We start from the raw sequence: 14,802 nt of genomic DNA, 5'->3' as shown, positions 1-14,802 counted from the left end.
CATTTACCATTTTATACTATGCATAACTCATATAACATGTTAACATATCATGAAAGATGATATGTTATTTTTACATTTCGTATCAGTGTCATTTATTATGTGATCATGAAATAACAAGAGTTAATTTGATTAATCTCAGTTACTCAAGCTTTACTATTTAATTTAAAATAAATATATATAATATTAATTGAACATAATAAAAAATAAAAAATTATTTAAAAATTTTTAAACAATTAAAAAAAATTAAAATATTTTATCTAAAATTAACTTTTTTTTATAACAGAATAATATGCATAATATAGCACATTATAAATGTGGTAGAGCTACTATAGAATCCATCAATCTGTTATGAAACATAGGTATGTAAATTGCAGTGCAAATCAGAATAAAATTTGGTGCACATGACATTGATCAATCAATAATTTATATTAGATAAATATTTTTTTTAATTGTGATTATAATGAAAGAAAATAAAATATTTATATTAGATAAATCAATAATTTTTTAAAATGGATAACCCCATTTTTTTAAAATGGCTATTTTTAATACTTAAAATCAACCGAATGAAAACAAAAATGACACATGAGAAGAGAGACCGAAGTTATCTCCGTACTCAACATGTTGTTAATGTTAAATGTGAGTACTTGAGGAATGACGAGCAAAGTATGACCAGAATTGACAATGACTACTGGTTTATACAGTACAATTGTTAACTTATCGATATAATTTTTTCAAACCATGAAAACATAAAAAATATATATATTAAAACTTACAGAAATTCATTATTCTTTTAAATTTTATTCTATACAAAAATCTTTGCTAGCAATATTTTATCACAAACAAAAAAAAAAACGAAGAGAAAGAAAGAGCTCCATAGTTTATTCTATACCAAATAATGAAATGGACAATGAAATACATAGACATACAACTCTACAACTCTAGATGGCATGACAATACTTAACAAGCATGTTGGAAACTCAAAAAATTGGAGAAAAAGATAAAAAAAAAAAAAAACCCATATGGAAATGACCCATATTATTTTGTGGAGTAAACCATCATTTGTGTTAAGACGTCTCAACCCTTAAGTGCACTTATTGGCCAAAAGAAGTAATAAATTAAAAATTCTTCCCAAAAAAATTAAGAAATTAAAAAATAAAAAATATTCAACTTAAAAAAGAATTTTTGTTCACTGAGTATTTAACTCATTATTTAGTGTATAACCATTGTCTAAATAGTAGGGTTTAAATCCCCTTCTGCAATTAAAAAAAACTTTAAAAAATTGATTTTTTAATATTTTTTATCTAAAATCCAAACCTTAAAAATTAAAATCAATATAAATAATTTATCATATTTCAATAAAAAATAAATAATTGTGTAACATAAAATTTAAAAATGTATTGTATGTACTTCATATATTTGATATGCTTGAGTTTCATTTTCTTTGATAGCAGTTCCTTGAAAATTCAGTTTCTTAAGAATAGTATAATCTTAGATATCAGGTTCAAATTTAAAACCTTTCATTTTCCTCATAACTTCTTGGAAAACAAGGAAAAAAAAGTAAATAAATTATATAAGTTTCTTTTTATCTCTTAATTAAATTTTTAGTCGCTGCCTTTTTTTAAATAAATGAACTGTGTGAATATTAATTAAAAAGTCAACTCAATCAAAATCCAAATTTCACACGATACCATACAATAAATTTATAAACTTTAATCTATTCATTTACAAAAATCTCATTTTTTATTTATTTATTTTTCAATTGAAATATTATAAACTATTTTTTATTATTTTAATATTTAAGATTTATACTTTAAACAAAAGGATATTAAAAAAATTGGATTCCCTCTAACTTCAAAATATTATATTTTTTATTTTTTTAATTAAAAATGATAATCCATTTTTTAAATTTTTTGTCTAAAATTTAAATCTTAATAATTAAACTAATAAAAATAGTTTACACCAAAAATTTAATAAATAGGGTAATATAAAACTTAAAAAATATATCGTATTGTATTGTATGCGTATCATGTGATACGTGTTCAATACTTAGTCAAATGATACAATATATTAATTTATTTTATTTTTTATTAATATTGTAAAGTATTGTATTTTACCATACTAATAATTATGTATCTATGTATTTAAGTGAATATTTTGAATTTTTTCATAATTTGGCATGTTATCCTTTTGGTGGAATAATGAAAATAAATTAATTTTTATTATTATCCATTCTTTATTAGTTTTACAACATTTTAGTAAGTGTGATTGAGAAGAAAGTGATTTTGAGAAAAAATAATATTGTAACATTTGGTATCTATGATAACAAAATCGATAAAAGTAAAATTAGTTAATATATGAAAAATTTTCTTAAATAATTTAAAAATTCTTTTAAAATATTTTTATCTAAAATTAACTTAATCGATAATATGTTATTTTGAAGGTTTAGAATTTTGGAATTTAAACTGAAAAATATTTTTAAAAAATTTAACCACAATATATTTTATTATATACATCAAACTAATAATTATTAAAATAATTGAAAAATTATAAATTTATTTATACAATAATATGATTTATTATTTAGGATTCACGTGGAAATCGTTATTGATGAGGTTTTATTAACACTAACGATAATTTTTTTTATTAGTGATTAGGGGTATAAACGAGTATATTTTTAAGATACTTCATTCGAATCAGTTTAAATGAGAAAGTATTCAATCCTAAAATCCAAATAAAATTGTAAAACACTATCCAAAATCAAACCCTAATAATATAACATTATCTGTTAATTATCTAAATTCATTAAATACCCAATTAAATAACTCAAAAAAACCTTAAATTACTAAAAATTATATATATTTTTTATAATTAATTTACAAAAAGGAAGTTGGTTAAGATAATAAAAGTTGTGTCGAAGGTACAAATTATGAATATTTGAAATATTATATATAACATTAGTATATATATATGTATATATATAAAATCGAATTTAGGTTTAGGATATTATTCGAAACGTACTCGAATCTGAATCGAGTATTAAAAGTATTATCTAAATTCGCCTCATAATCAAATATAAATTACTCAAACTTTATTTTATCGAATTGGGTAACCACGAACATGTCACTCATGATGTTATCTCAGTATACATTGGGTGGCGTTTCATTCTATACTTTGTTGTATAATTCTTCAATTCTCTCCAAAACTTCAAATAGTATTTCTAGTTCTTTCCAATTCTTAACTTCAAATCCGATTCAACAATATTAAAAGCATTATTTGATTTTATTTCATAATTGAATATAGGATACCCAAATCTTATATTATTGGATTGAATACTCGTAAATGCACGTATATTAACAACTCATTTACATTTCTATCCCTATTACACATATCATCATGTTTAACGTATTAGAGTTGGTCGAATCTACCCATAACATAGTATTCAAAACCGATAATAAAACTCTATGTTATCGAATTAAGTGTCCACGTGTACACGTATACCAATCCATTTATGTCCCTATCCCGTCGCACACACCATTGTGTTTAACGGTGCCGTAATAAACTCACGGCGTTATCTCAACACGTCATCATGTTTTACAGTGATTAACGGTAATAGACTCACGGCGTTATCTCAACATCCGTAACGTTCATTTTGCGCTTAACTTTACCATTCTCCCGTTCTCTCCAAAACTTCAAAGAGTGTTTCCAGCTCTTTCCAATTCTCAATGTCAAACCCGGTTAAATCCTCTGCAGCCGATTTAACGCCCGATCCGCTTCTCAAGTCCGGACTCTTCATCGACGCCAATGGCCAGAACCGATCATCTAAGCCGACAAACCCTCCCAATGGTTCGAGTCCATATGGCGCCCAACCGGAGGCGCGCTCGTCGCCCTTGGCGGTAGCCAAGGGGAAGCGTCGAGTGGTGCCGCCAGAGACTTGGTTGCCTGCTGGATGGTTGGTCGAAGATAGGGTTCGGACCTCCGGTGCCACAGCTGGAACGGTTGATAAGGTTAATCTCAGCTCCAACATAATCCTTTTTTTAACTTTTTTTTCTGTTAAGTTTAATCTAAGTACTTTAGAAATTTTATTAAATTTTCTCTTTGGGCTTCGAAGATCATTTGATATTTTTCTCCTTCATTTGGAAGATTAAATCCTTATTTTATTGCTTGAAGTGTTGCTAGTGTTGTTTGTCTTTAGCCAGCATTGTATCACTCATCATAGCCATCGAATTGATATCTAGAGTAAATTCTTGTGTTCAACAACTTTGATGAAAACAAACTCGAACTTCTTGTTCCTTTGATTTTGTTCTCAAGCCTAGGCAAACTAAAAGTTAGATTAGTTGTAATCTATTAGCAGCCTATATCAATATGCTTTGTATAAGAATTGCAATCTTATAGTTATATATCTTTTGAACTCTTAAGGTGGCCATGGGGTGTGTAAGCATGTTCTTTTTTTAAAAACAAATTTATTGGAATTCAATTTAATGACAGAAATGTTAGCCCTGCGGGTTGAGAGGCTAAAAGTTGGTGTTGCATAAACACCCATATAAGAGCTTTTGTCTTTGTCCCTTCTCCAAAACAAGATGAATTATGAAATCTGATGAATGAATGTAACATTAGAAGTTGGTTAATGGATTTGACCTGGGAGAATGTTGCATAGGTGGGGGACTAAGTTTTTTCAAAATTGCTTTAGAGAGTTATAAGATGATATAGAAATGATAAATATTCATTTCATTTATGGTGCATTTGCATTGAGATCAGTTTATTTTGTTGCATCTGTAATACATTTCTTGTTCATGTAGGATGTATTAGAATTTAATTCAGACCTTCTTGTTGTATGCATTTAAGGGGAGAAGTGGCAATGCAGTAGTAATGTAAACATAGCTGATAACGTTTCTTGTGCAGTATTATGTTGATCCATCCTCAGGGCGTAAATTCAGATCGAAGAAAGAAGTGCTTTACTTTATAGAAACTGGAATCACCCCAACTAAAAGGAAGAAAGGAATGGAGACTTCTGGCACTGAAGAGGTTGTAAGTCAGAAACAAAAGCCTTGTTGGTTGAAGATGCTGAATATTTATTCAATTCTTTACTTCTTACTCCCTGTCTTTTGGTCAATGCTTGAATTGTGTTTTGCAGTCTACGGGTATCTCTGCAGATACCAAACAGAGGAAGTCTGAGAAAAAAACAAAGCCTTTGAACTTTGATTTCACTAATGTGCCTGAGAAAGTTGATTGGTTGTTGACAAATGCCTCTGTGGACTCGTGGACTCCCTTCCTTGGGGATGAGCAAGTGCCCGAATCTACTAGACAAGATTGGGCTGCTGCATTTACATTCCTAACAGCCAGTAATCGCAGAAAACCAATGTTTTGAATACATTCTACATCTGATCAGGACATCATTAAACGTGGGATTTCATACTGACCAGAAATGGGCTTTTTTTTTTTTCATCTCCATTCAGCTCTAATCACTCGGGTCTTATTATCTTTGATTGGATTAGTTTCACACAGCAGTGAGGCTCAACAAGAGTTAGGACCTTCCTAGTTATAGGTTATAGGATTGTTATACAATGATGTATATTTTGTTCCGTTCCCCTTGTTCATATGTAACCTGTAGCTAGGCGTTCCTTTCAAAATAGCTTTGTTCTTTTGAAACTCAAAACAGATGGTTTTGTTTCAATTTAGAAAATGGAATGCAGAGCATTTTATTTATTTGGTTTCTCATGGATTAATGCGTCTTGTTTCAGTAGTGCATTTCTCATTACAAGCAAAATGTGCATCTCCAATAGCTGTCTTCCAAATCTGACTCGGGAAATCGATTTCATCACTGTGAAATCAAATGCTGCTGCGATCCAAGTTAGGTGAAGTTTTCGGAAGTTTGATGATAGTTATTTGATTTTCACCCAACAAATTAGTGACAGCGAAAAGGATCTTCTAACGAAGGCAAGGCATGGCTAGAGCTGAAACAAGTTCGTGGGCCTCTCGGGTTACGGGCCTTTGTATGAAAAAGCCCTAAATCTTAATCAATGAACGTGAGCTAATACGGCCCTAAATCCTATATCCTGGTAAAGAGCAGGAGGTATAAAAGCCTAGCGGAAGCCAAAATTAGGAGGCAAACAAACCAACAACTGAACCATGCTCCAAACCCCTCAAACCCTAGTTCTCATTTTAAAAATGGTGAAGAACCCACCTCTTAAAGCTCTCTCGCTCTTCAACTCTTCAATTCTCCAAGGTCTTCAACACACCCCTGAATCCATGGCGTTTACTCTAGACATTCTCCTTTCTTCCAACATGCTCCTACATTCTCAGTCCATTATCCTCCAGATTATATCTGGTAGAATCTTGTCTCCTTTCTTCACTTCCTTGTCTCTGTTCCAACATTTAACTCAGCCCAACTTGTATCCCAACTCAATGAATCAAACCCTTCTCTATGAATCAATAATCAATGCCCATGTTCAATCTCAGTTACCTGATCAAGCCATATATTATTTCAATCAAATGGTAGACAGAAACCTTGTCCTTGGACCCAATACTTTGAATAATATACTGAGTTTTCTTATAAAATTTGATTCTTTTGATAAAGCTTGGATGCTTTTTACCAAGTCCAAGGGGAGGGTTAAGTTGGACGTTTATAGTTTTGGGATAATGATCAAAGGATGTTGCGAGGCAGGTGATTTAAGCAAAAGTTTTGAGCTTTTAGGTCAGGTAGAAGAATTGGGTTTGTCTCCAAATGTTGTTTTATACACTACTTTGATTGATGGGTGTTGTAAAAATGGTGACTTTGAGCAGGCAAAAATGTTGTTTTGCAGAATGGAGGAGCTTGGGTTGGTTCCCAATGAGTATACATACACAGTTTTAATCAATGGATTCTTTAAAAAAGGACTTAAAAAAGATGGGTTTTTGCTATACGAGAAGATGCAGCTCAATGGGGTGATTCCTAATTTATATACTTACAATTGTGTGATGACTGAGTATTGCAGTGAGGGAAAAGTAAGTAAAGCTTTCGAGATGTTTGGTGAAATGCGTGAAAGAGGAGTAGCATGTAATGTTGTTACATACAATATTTTGATTGGAGGATTGTGTAGAGAGACAAAAGTTTGGGATGCTGAGAAGTTGGTGGATCAAATGACGAGGGCTGGTATAAGTCCAAATTTGATTACATATAACTCGCTAATAGATGGTTTTTGCAATGTTGGAAAGTTGGAGAAGGCTATGTATTTATTTAATCAATTGAAGACGAAGGGTCAATCTCCATCTTTGGTGACTTATAACATTCTCATTTCTGGTTTTTCTAGAGCAAGAGACTCGGCAGCAGTTGCTGGTTTGGTAAAGGAAATGGAGGAGAGAGGCATAAGGCCTTCTAAAGTAACACATACAATCGTAATTCATGCATTCATTAGATCAGAAAACACAGAGAGAGCAGTTGAGTTATATTTGTTTATGCAGAAGGCTGGTCTGGTCCCAGATGTTTATACCTTTGGTGTCTTGATTCATGGGTTGTGCACAAAGGGCAATATGAAGGAAGCCTGGAAACTAATTAAATCAATGGACGAAATGCAGTTGAAGCCAAATGATGTGATATACAACACAATGATTCACGGGTATTGCAAAGAAGGTAGCTCCTATAGAGCCCTGAGGCTGCTTCAAGAAATGTGTGAGAAGGGGCTGGTTCCTAATGTTGCTAGCTACAGCTCTACTATTGGACTTCTTTACAAGGATGGGAAGTGGCAAGAGGCTGAGGCTTTATTGAAAGAGATTGTTGAGTCGGGTTTGAAACCTACTGTCTCTATATATAAACTAATCTCTAAACCCAAACACCTTACGTAGTTGAAGATTCCAAGCACCATCTTCTGAACGTGATGCTATTTGGAAGGAAATCGAAAGTGAGGAGACATTCAGTAAAACATGGATGTCTGGTGGCTTTAATTGATAGCCCAAAGCTTTCGTTGTGTGAAGGAGGATATCAGAGACTTGTACTATGAAGGAAATAGAAGAGACCATAAGTGAAATGAGGTTTGTCCTATCACCTAAATGCTATCCAAAAGCTACCAATTTTGAAGGAGGAGATCTGAGATATCCAAGCAGTGTGGGGTAGTTACTTCATTTCTGTGTAAGCTTGATCACTTTGCGTATAAACTGTTCATTTCCCTTCATTTTTGTCAAAAAGATCCTCCAGATTGATGTTTGATCATCTAGTCCTTTACTTTGCATATTGTAGATACAACTTACAAGGCTATGTAGATTGAACTTTCAATTTCATTAAAAAGGTGGTTAATACTCTTTGAGTAAATTCAATCTCTTTTATGCTCATTAAAATGGGAAAAAACCAACAGGGACGACAATGGCGACGAGAATAAAGGAGGAGGACGACATAACCAACAATACCAAGTTGGAAAATCATTGTTCAGAAAATGTTTGGAAGTGAAAAGGGCATTATAGTAATTACAGAATAACTAGCCCTCCACCCACATATTCGCAGTATAAAAAACGTGGGCGACAGCCCACCGTTAGTCAGTCCAGTCTCATCTCAGTGTGCTCTTATTAGCTTTGCTTTTCTCATTTTTCTGCTTCATCTCGTTTTCATCGCCAAAAAGGGAAACCAAACACAAGATTCCATGGCTCGCAAGTTCTTCGTCGGCGGCAACTGGAAATGCGTATGTTTGCTTCCTCTCTTCATCTCTCTTGGATTTTCTCCTTTTCTTTCTAAAATTAAATTTCTTTTTTTTTTCTGGTCAAAATCAATCGATCTATGTTCATGATCTCATGCTCTGGTCTACATGCGGTGATTTTCTAGAGATTGATTCGATCTTGAAAACGTTGTTAGATCTCAGTTTATTTTTGTACACAAATTTAGCTGATCGGTTATTTAAATTGCTCTAAGTTTTGAGATCTGATGGGTTTAATTCTAGCTGATATAATACATGATTTTAGTAAATTTATTTTGATCATGCATGTTAATAAATAAATAATTATTTACTTTAAAAAATAATGATTTTGAGGTTTGATTTTTATTTATTTTTTGTTGCAGAATGGGACAACTGAGGAGGTTAAGAAGATTGTTACCACATTGAATGAAGCTGAAGTTCCTTCTGAGGATGTTGTGGGTAAGTTTGTTTTGCAGGGTAAAAAATTTTCCATAATTTTTGCTTCGTTTAGTAACTGCTCAAATTTTAAAGAATTCTTAACCAGTTCACTTTGAAGATTTACCAAGTTCAAACTTATGTTGTGGCAGAGGTTGTTGTGAGCCCTCCATTTGTGTTTCTTAACCTTGTGAAAAGCCTGTTGCGTTCCGATTTCCATGTTGCTGCTCAGAACTGTTGGGTTCGCAAAGGTGGTGCTTTTACTGGAGAAGTTAGGTAAGCGTTTTATCTTGTTATCATCTGCTTTATTTTCACATTTTGGTGTAGATCTTTTATGTTAGGATCAGGCATTCTAGAATCTGATATTGTCTGCGTATTGGGGGTTAACTTTCTGTTTTCCTTTTTAAACAGTGCTGAGATGCTTGTTAATCTGAACATTCCATGGGTTATCATTGGTCACTCCGAGAGAAGGGCTCTCTTGAATGAGTCCAATGAGGTAAATAGTACGATTAGGTTCCTGTTATCTCATTATCTACTTAACAAATTTTAGGGCTTGCTTTTGTTTTTTTCTGAATGACTCAAATAGTTCTTATTATTATTACTATCACTTAATGTCCTTTTGTGTGTTTGGAATACTTGTATATGCAGTTTGTTGGAGACAAAGTAGCATATGCACTTTCTCAAGGCTTGGAAGTGATTGCATGCATTGGAGAGACTCTCGAACAGCGAGAATCAGGCTCTACCATGGCTGTTGTTGCTGCACAAACCAAAGCAATTGCTGGTACTTGATAGTTACACTGGTTAAAGTTTATGATTGTTTAGTTGTGGTCTCTAGAGAAATTTATTTTAACCATGACCATGTTGGGTTAGAGTTTTGCATTTTCTTCTTTGATATGTCTTTTTCAACTGTTATTGCTCTTTTGCAGATAAAGTAACAAATTGGGAGAATGTTGTTTTGGCTTATGAACCTGTTTGGGCCATTGGTACAGGGAAGGTTGCAACCCCTGCTCAGGCTCAGGAAGTAAGTTTGGGTTTTATGCATATTTCAAAATCATGCATCTAAGCTAGTGTAATTGTGTCTAAGCTGCAGCTTTTTAACTTGTGCCTAGAGAATCGTATCCTATTTTGTTTTACTTAAACAAATGTGTGATTGTATGTTCCAGGTTCATTGTGAATTGAGGAAATGGCTTCGTGACAATGTTGGTGCTGGAGTTGCTGCATCAACTAGAATCATATATGGAGGTATCTTTCCTGATCACCTTTACTACAGATCTTATCCAAATGCTTTTAAGAAAATTTAGCATAATCTTTGTTAGCATGTAAATGTGGTAAACCTGTGGTTGTTAGTGGCTGCTCCAAAAGTCTAGATGCATCCATCCTAACTGAACTACATGATATTCAACTATTCATATTGCATTCTTCTATTTTGGAATGCCATTCCAAAATGTTAATCTACAACTTTGCTTGACCTCTCCATAAACTTTTAGTTTCGATTCTTGGGTTAAAGTTTTGCTAAACCAAGCCCCTAAACCCTATTGAATCTGATTGTGTATCCATTGCAAATAAAATTTAGGTTCTGTAAATGGAGCAAACTGCAAGGAATTGGCTGCACAACCAGATGTGGATGGCTTTTTGGTTGGTGGAGCTTCTCTAAAGGTTAGTGATTTGCTCCTTTTTTAATCCCACCGTTGATTGATTTATTTGATTGTTTGTCTTTAGCTTGGCTTCTACCACTATGCTTAACTTCCACTTTTTTAACTTTTCCTCCATCAGCCCGAGTTCATTGATATCATCAAGGCTGCCACCGTGAAAAAGAACTGAAGTTCACACCCAGGAATCAAAAGCTTAAACAGAAACAGCCTTCTGGGTAACTTAATTTTGTAATTGTGGTCTTTCCTTAGAACCTGACGTCAGAATTTTCCGAGTGTAAGCCAAATTTAACTTTGTTATTGTGGGCTTGAGGCATAGATCCTCATTTTGGACTTCCAAATTTTACATTTGGGCTCTACCTGGTTGTCATGGGATTCGGTCTACTGGTTCATGTTTTTATCATAAAACCCAGTTTAGAAATGAGAATAAACTAGTGATGTGACTTATATTGGTAGCATTCTGATCTTGTATTTGCCCAATTTTGGAATGGGCTTAAAAACCCAACATGGAAGTGGGCTATCCTAACTGAGTTAAAGCTCAAAATACTTCCAAAATTGAAACCAACACAGTATGTGCCTCCCTCTATAAAACCAAACAGGGATTCAAGGTAAAATCCTAGCCATGGCTTTTGCCAGCAGATTCCCCATTTTACTTGGGCTCTTCTCATCGTACCTGGATTTTAAGTTTTCCACTAGCACATTTGGTTGACAGGACGAACCATGTAGGAGACCTATGTATCAGCCTTGACCCATTCTGTTGGCTTTCAAGTGTAAAGTGGATTTCTTTCTCTTTTGATAGTACCAATGCCTCTTTTCTATTCTTTGTCTGACTTTATCTTGAAACTTCCCGGTGGTGCTCTCATTAGTCATTTCATGCTTTTTTCTGGGGGCATCCCTTTGACTTCAGAAACCATGAAATGGTGAAACTTTAGTAAACAAATGAAATCAAAGAAATAATTGATATCACCCTTCCAATAGTGTACTTGGTGCCTCATTTGGTTGACTTAAGGCTGTCATCTTTTGACCAATTTAAAGGAAAAACAGTCAAATCCTTCCACTCCGTGCAGTCAATTAAAGATCCTCTTGATGCAAGCCTACAATTAGTGCCCATTGTCAATCGCTGCACATGTACAAATTCTTCTGATTTTGATATAAAAGTAGAACGAGCCCTCGCATTCCCGCTGCGCAAGTGATTTTTCTTTATCTATAAATATTCATTTTTCTTACTCAAAATAAAAAATTCAAAACTGTATACCTTTTTTTCTCACTTAATAAACATATTTTAAAAATTAAAAATATAAATTCATAATAAACGATATTAAAAGTTTTCTCAACTTATCACTTATATGAAATTTTGAAAAATATAAGGGTTTAAAAAAGTCTAGACTAAAGTCTTTTAAAGTTGAAATAATCAACATAACCAAGTGTCGTATAATTAAGTAAAGTAAAGTATCACAAATTTTATATTAAAAATAAAGTAAATTTTAAACTTATAAGTAAGAATTCTCTTTCGCTTAATAAGTATATTTTTTGAATTAAAAACATAAACTTATTACCATAACACGTAAGAGAAAATATAATGTCAGCTCGTTAATTAAAGTGTTATTTCTTTAACAAATTGCAATTTACATGACATCATCTAAAACTAGAGTAAACATAAAACTCATAAATGGATTTTACATTTACTGTCCCATGCCCATGAAACCTCTGATTTGAAAAGCATTATCCATGGAAAAGTACACAAAACTTACTTAAAAAAGCAAGACAGCAAGGCAAGTAATGTCAAGATTAGTAATTAGTTGATTTACTTTTTATTTTCTTTAGTGCCTTAGTCGATGCCCAAAAGGCATTCCGCGTTCTTTTTTTTTTTATTTCAAAGGATATGATTATTAAACTTTGTCCGAAAAATATAAAACAAAAAGGCGACTGTTTCATCGTCACCAATGCGTCGTCTAGACGTACGGAACACCAGAATTTAATGGCGTCAGTCCCCGTTTGATAGCCGACAAAACTGTCACCTATTTGACTATTGCCTTCGCTTCCCAAATTATTTCATGTCACAACAAAACTTAATTTACACTTAATCCCATCAAGTATTTTGTCATTCCCATGCATGGATGTTCCAGATGAGTCATTTCTTAATATCTTGTTCTCCTATAATTTAGGGAATAATTACAATTTTGATGAAGTAATAAGAAGTGAATTAGTTAAACTCGGAACTAAATACACATAAATTTTGTATACATATATCGTTATGGTTGAGTATTTATATATTATCATTTAATCAAATAATATCATTCTTTAATAAATAAATTTAAAAATTGATAATTTTTAAAAATAAAATATTTATTTAAATATTTACTATTACATATTTATAAAGTAATGTTCCGTAATTAATGATAATGTATAAATCCTATACATTGACAGCATATTAAATATAAATTCATAATCTAAAACATACCCTTAATAATGGGTTTTTTTTAAGATAAAACTTTAAATTGATTTTTTGTGTAGTTGGTTAAGATTCTCATAAAAATTATATTACACATTTAACACTTCAATTCAATATTACTTATTTTAGAATAAGCATTAAAATTTTAACTCTTTAAGTATTTTTAAAATTTCGAGTTACTTAAGTTAGTAAGATTAAGATGTAATGAACTCAAATCAATCAAATTCCATCTAGATCCTCTCTGGAAGTCAATTCTAACAAATATAAATAAATAAATAAAGTCCCAAATATGTTAGCTTTAATTAATTCCAACACCCAACTTTCTTCGAAGCCGTCCACGGAAAAAAGCCATGACGGCACGATTCCCCAACCAACTCGGCTAGCGACTAGGCAGGTAAAGCCCCTTCGAAGCCGAGCCTAGATAACCTTGGGTGGGCCAGCACATGCCGAGCATGGCTTGAAAGGGTCCCACATAGGATCGAAAGGTCAAAAATAGTCCGATTAATCACAGCTAAGGTTTGTTGGGTCCGTACCAAAAAGGGATCAAATGATTTCGGTGACGAAAAAGTCTGTAAAGCAGACGGTTGCGATTTGCTTTGAGCCGGTGTAAACGCAAGCAATGCAGAATATTATACGTCAGATGAGCAAATTGGGCAAAAGCGTTGGTTAGGTACGTGTCACGGGTGTGTTTGGTTTCCAAGATTAACAAAATCAAGTAAAAGAGAGACACAATTAAAAATTAATATCGGCCTCATATTATTTCTTTGAACCAAAAAAAAAAAGAAAAGAAAAATAGAAAAAACCCCTCATAGTATGAAATTTTCAAAGAAAATTACTTGTTCAACTAAATGAACTAGAAATTCAATGTTAGACATGCATTGGGAGCATTTTGATAATTTTAATAAATAAAATTAACAATTTAACTCTTCTGAAAATAAATACAGAAGGTCCAGCAAAAATTGAAATAGAACTTTCCCTAAGTACCAAAGATATGGATGGATTTTGACACCAGAATAATACTAACTTTTGACCTATCAAAACTTTTTCCTTTTTTTTTTTACGATAAATTTTTCTTAGTGAATTTGTTTAAGAGTATAGAATCCAATTAATCTTCATCAAAGATAAAGAAAGTGTACTCATATAATTAAAACCAATCCAAGGAAAGAGAGGACAATTTTGAAATGATTTGGATTTTAAGGAAAGAACAACAATGTATCCCATAATTAGTATAAGGTTTGGAATCCAACCAGAAACGTCCTTTCAAGAGTATTTCATCACTGACTTGTTTATTCTAGTACCACTATCTGCAAGATTCACAAAACCAATGATCTTAAGTTTGTCTCAACATTGTTGGCTGTTTTCCAACTTATGAAATATTGAAACAATGGGGCAAAAACAAAATCTTTCAGTTTTGTCACATTTCAAAGTGTCCAAAGCTCTCGTAACTTTCCAGGAAAGTGAAGCTGTTAAATCACTGCCTGAAGTATCATCATTGTAATAGTTAAATAAAGCAAAGAAATGATGGGAGAAGACTAATTAGAATAAAGGTTGGCATGGGAGCTTTCCAGGAATCATCCTTTTGCCATGGAATAAGAAAGAGTACCTTCCGCCATGGTGGGTGTGGGGGCAT

General features: G+C 32.5%; 3 protein-coding genes across 4 annotated transcripts; all 3 read left to right on the top strand.

Annotated features, from left to right (window-relative positions):
• The first annotated feature begins 3,668 nt into the window (after positions 1–3,668).
• Positions 3,669–5,703, top strand: MBD5 (methyl-CPG-binding domain protein 5). Of its 2 annotated transcripts, none has more exons than XM_018127005.2 (3): positions 3,669–4,004; positions 4,900–5,025; positions 5,132–5,703. In XM_018127005.2, exons 1-3 carry the CDS (start codon positions 3,723–3,725, stop codon positions 5,363–5,365), a joined length of 642 nt encoding a protein of 213 aa, XP_017982494.1. In that variant the 5' UTR covers positions 3,669–3,722; the 3' UTR covers positions 5,366–5,703. The 2 variants fall into 2 exon arrangements, with proteins under 2 accessions (XP_017982494.1, XP_007016410.1); XM_007016348.3 differs by having other exon boundaries at positions 3,670–4,004; positions 4,900–5,022.
• A 416-nt stretch (positions 5,704–6,119) lies between these two features.
• LOC18590683 (Pentatricopeptide repeat (PPR-like) superfamily protein) lies at positions 6,120–8,403 on the top strand. The gene is made up of 2 exons (XM_007016346.3): positions 6,120–8,101; positions 8,325–8,403. The coding sequence occupies exon 1, from the start codon at positions 6,127–6,129 to the stop codon at positions 7,816–7,818; it is 1,692 nt and encodes a 563-aa protein (XP_007016408.3). The 5' UTR covers positions 6,120–6,126; the 3' UTR covers positions 7,819–8,101; positions 8,325–8,403.
• Positions 8,404–8,485: 82 nt separating this feature from the next.
• Positions 8,486–11,167, top strand: LOC18590682 (triosephosphate isomerase, cytosolic). The gene is made up of 9 exons (XM_007016344.3): positions 8,486–8,645; positions 9,020–9,095; positions 9,224–9,347; positions 9,483–9,567; positions 9,720–9,852; positions 9,998–10,092; positions 10,235–10,313; positions 10,645–10,727; positions 10,845–11,167. Exons 1-9 carry the CDS (start codon positions 8,607–8,609, stop codon positions 10,890–10,892), a joined length of 762 nt encoding a protein of 253 aa, XP_007016406.3. The 5' UTR covers positions 8,486–8,606; the 3' UTR covers positions 10,893–11,167.
• Positions 11,168–14,802: the final 3,635 nt, after the last annotated feature.

The sequence above is a fragment of the Theobroma cacao genome, chromosome 9 (assembly GCF_053813885.1).
Source record: "Theobroma cacao isolate CCN51 chromosome 9, ASM5381388v1, whole genome shotgun sequence".
NCBI lineage: Eukaryota > Viridiplantae > Streptophyta > Magnoliopsida > Malvales > Malvaceae > Theobroma > Theobroma cacao.
This window is presented reverse-complemented; position numbering and strand designations above follow the sequence as displayed.

Bases quoted from the DNA above. Each gene is read 5' to 3' on its own strand.
- MBD5 (XM_018127005.2), top strand. From the start codon at position 3,723: ATGTCAAACCCGGTTAAATCCTCTGCAGCCGATTTAACGCCCGATCCG. The intron at 4,005-4,899 runs GTTAATCTCAGC...TTTCTTGTGCAG, and splicing joins CAGCTGGAACGGTTGATAAG to TATTATGTTGATCCATCCTC. The intron at 5,026-5,131 runs GTAAGTCAGAAA...TGTGTTTTGCAG, and splicing joins CTTCTGGCACTGAAGAGGTT to TCTACGGGTATCTCTGCAGA.
- LOC18590683 (XM_007016346.3), top strand. From the start codon at position 6,127: ATGCTCCAAACCCCTCAAACCCTAGTTCTCATTTTAAAAATGGTGAAG.
- LOC18590682 (XM_007016344.3), top strand. From the start codon at position 8,607: ATGGCTCGCAAGTTCTTCGTCGGCGGCAACTGGAAATGC. The intron at 8,646-9,019 runs GTATGTTTGCTT...TTTTTGTTGCAG, and splicing joins TCGGCGGCAACTGGAAATGC to AATGGGACAACTGAGGAGGT. The intron at 10,093-10,234 runs GTAAGTTTGGGT...TGTATGTTCCAG, and splicing joins CCCCTGCTCAGGCTCAGGAA to GTTCATTGTGAATTGAGGAA.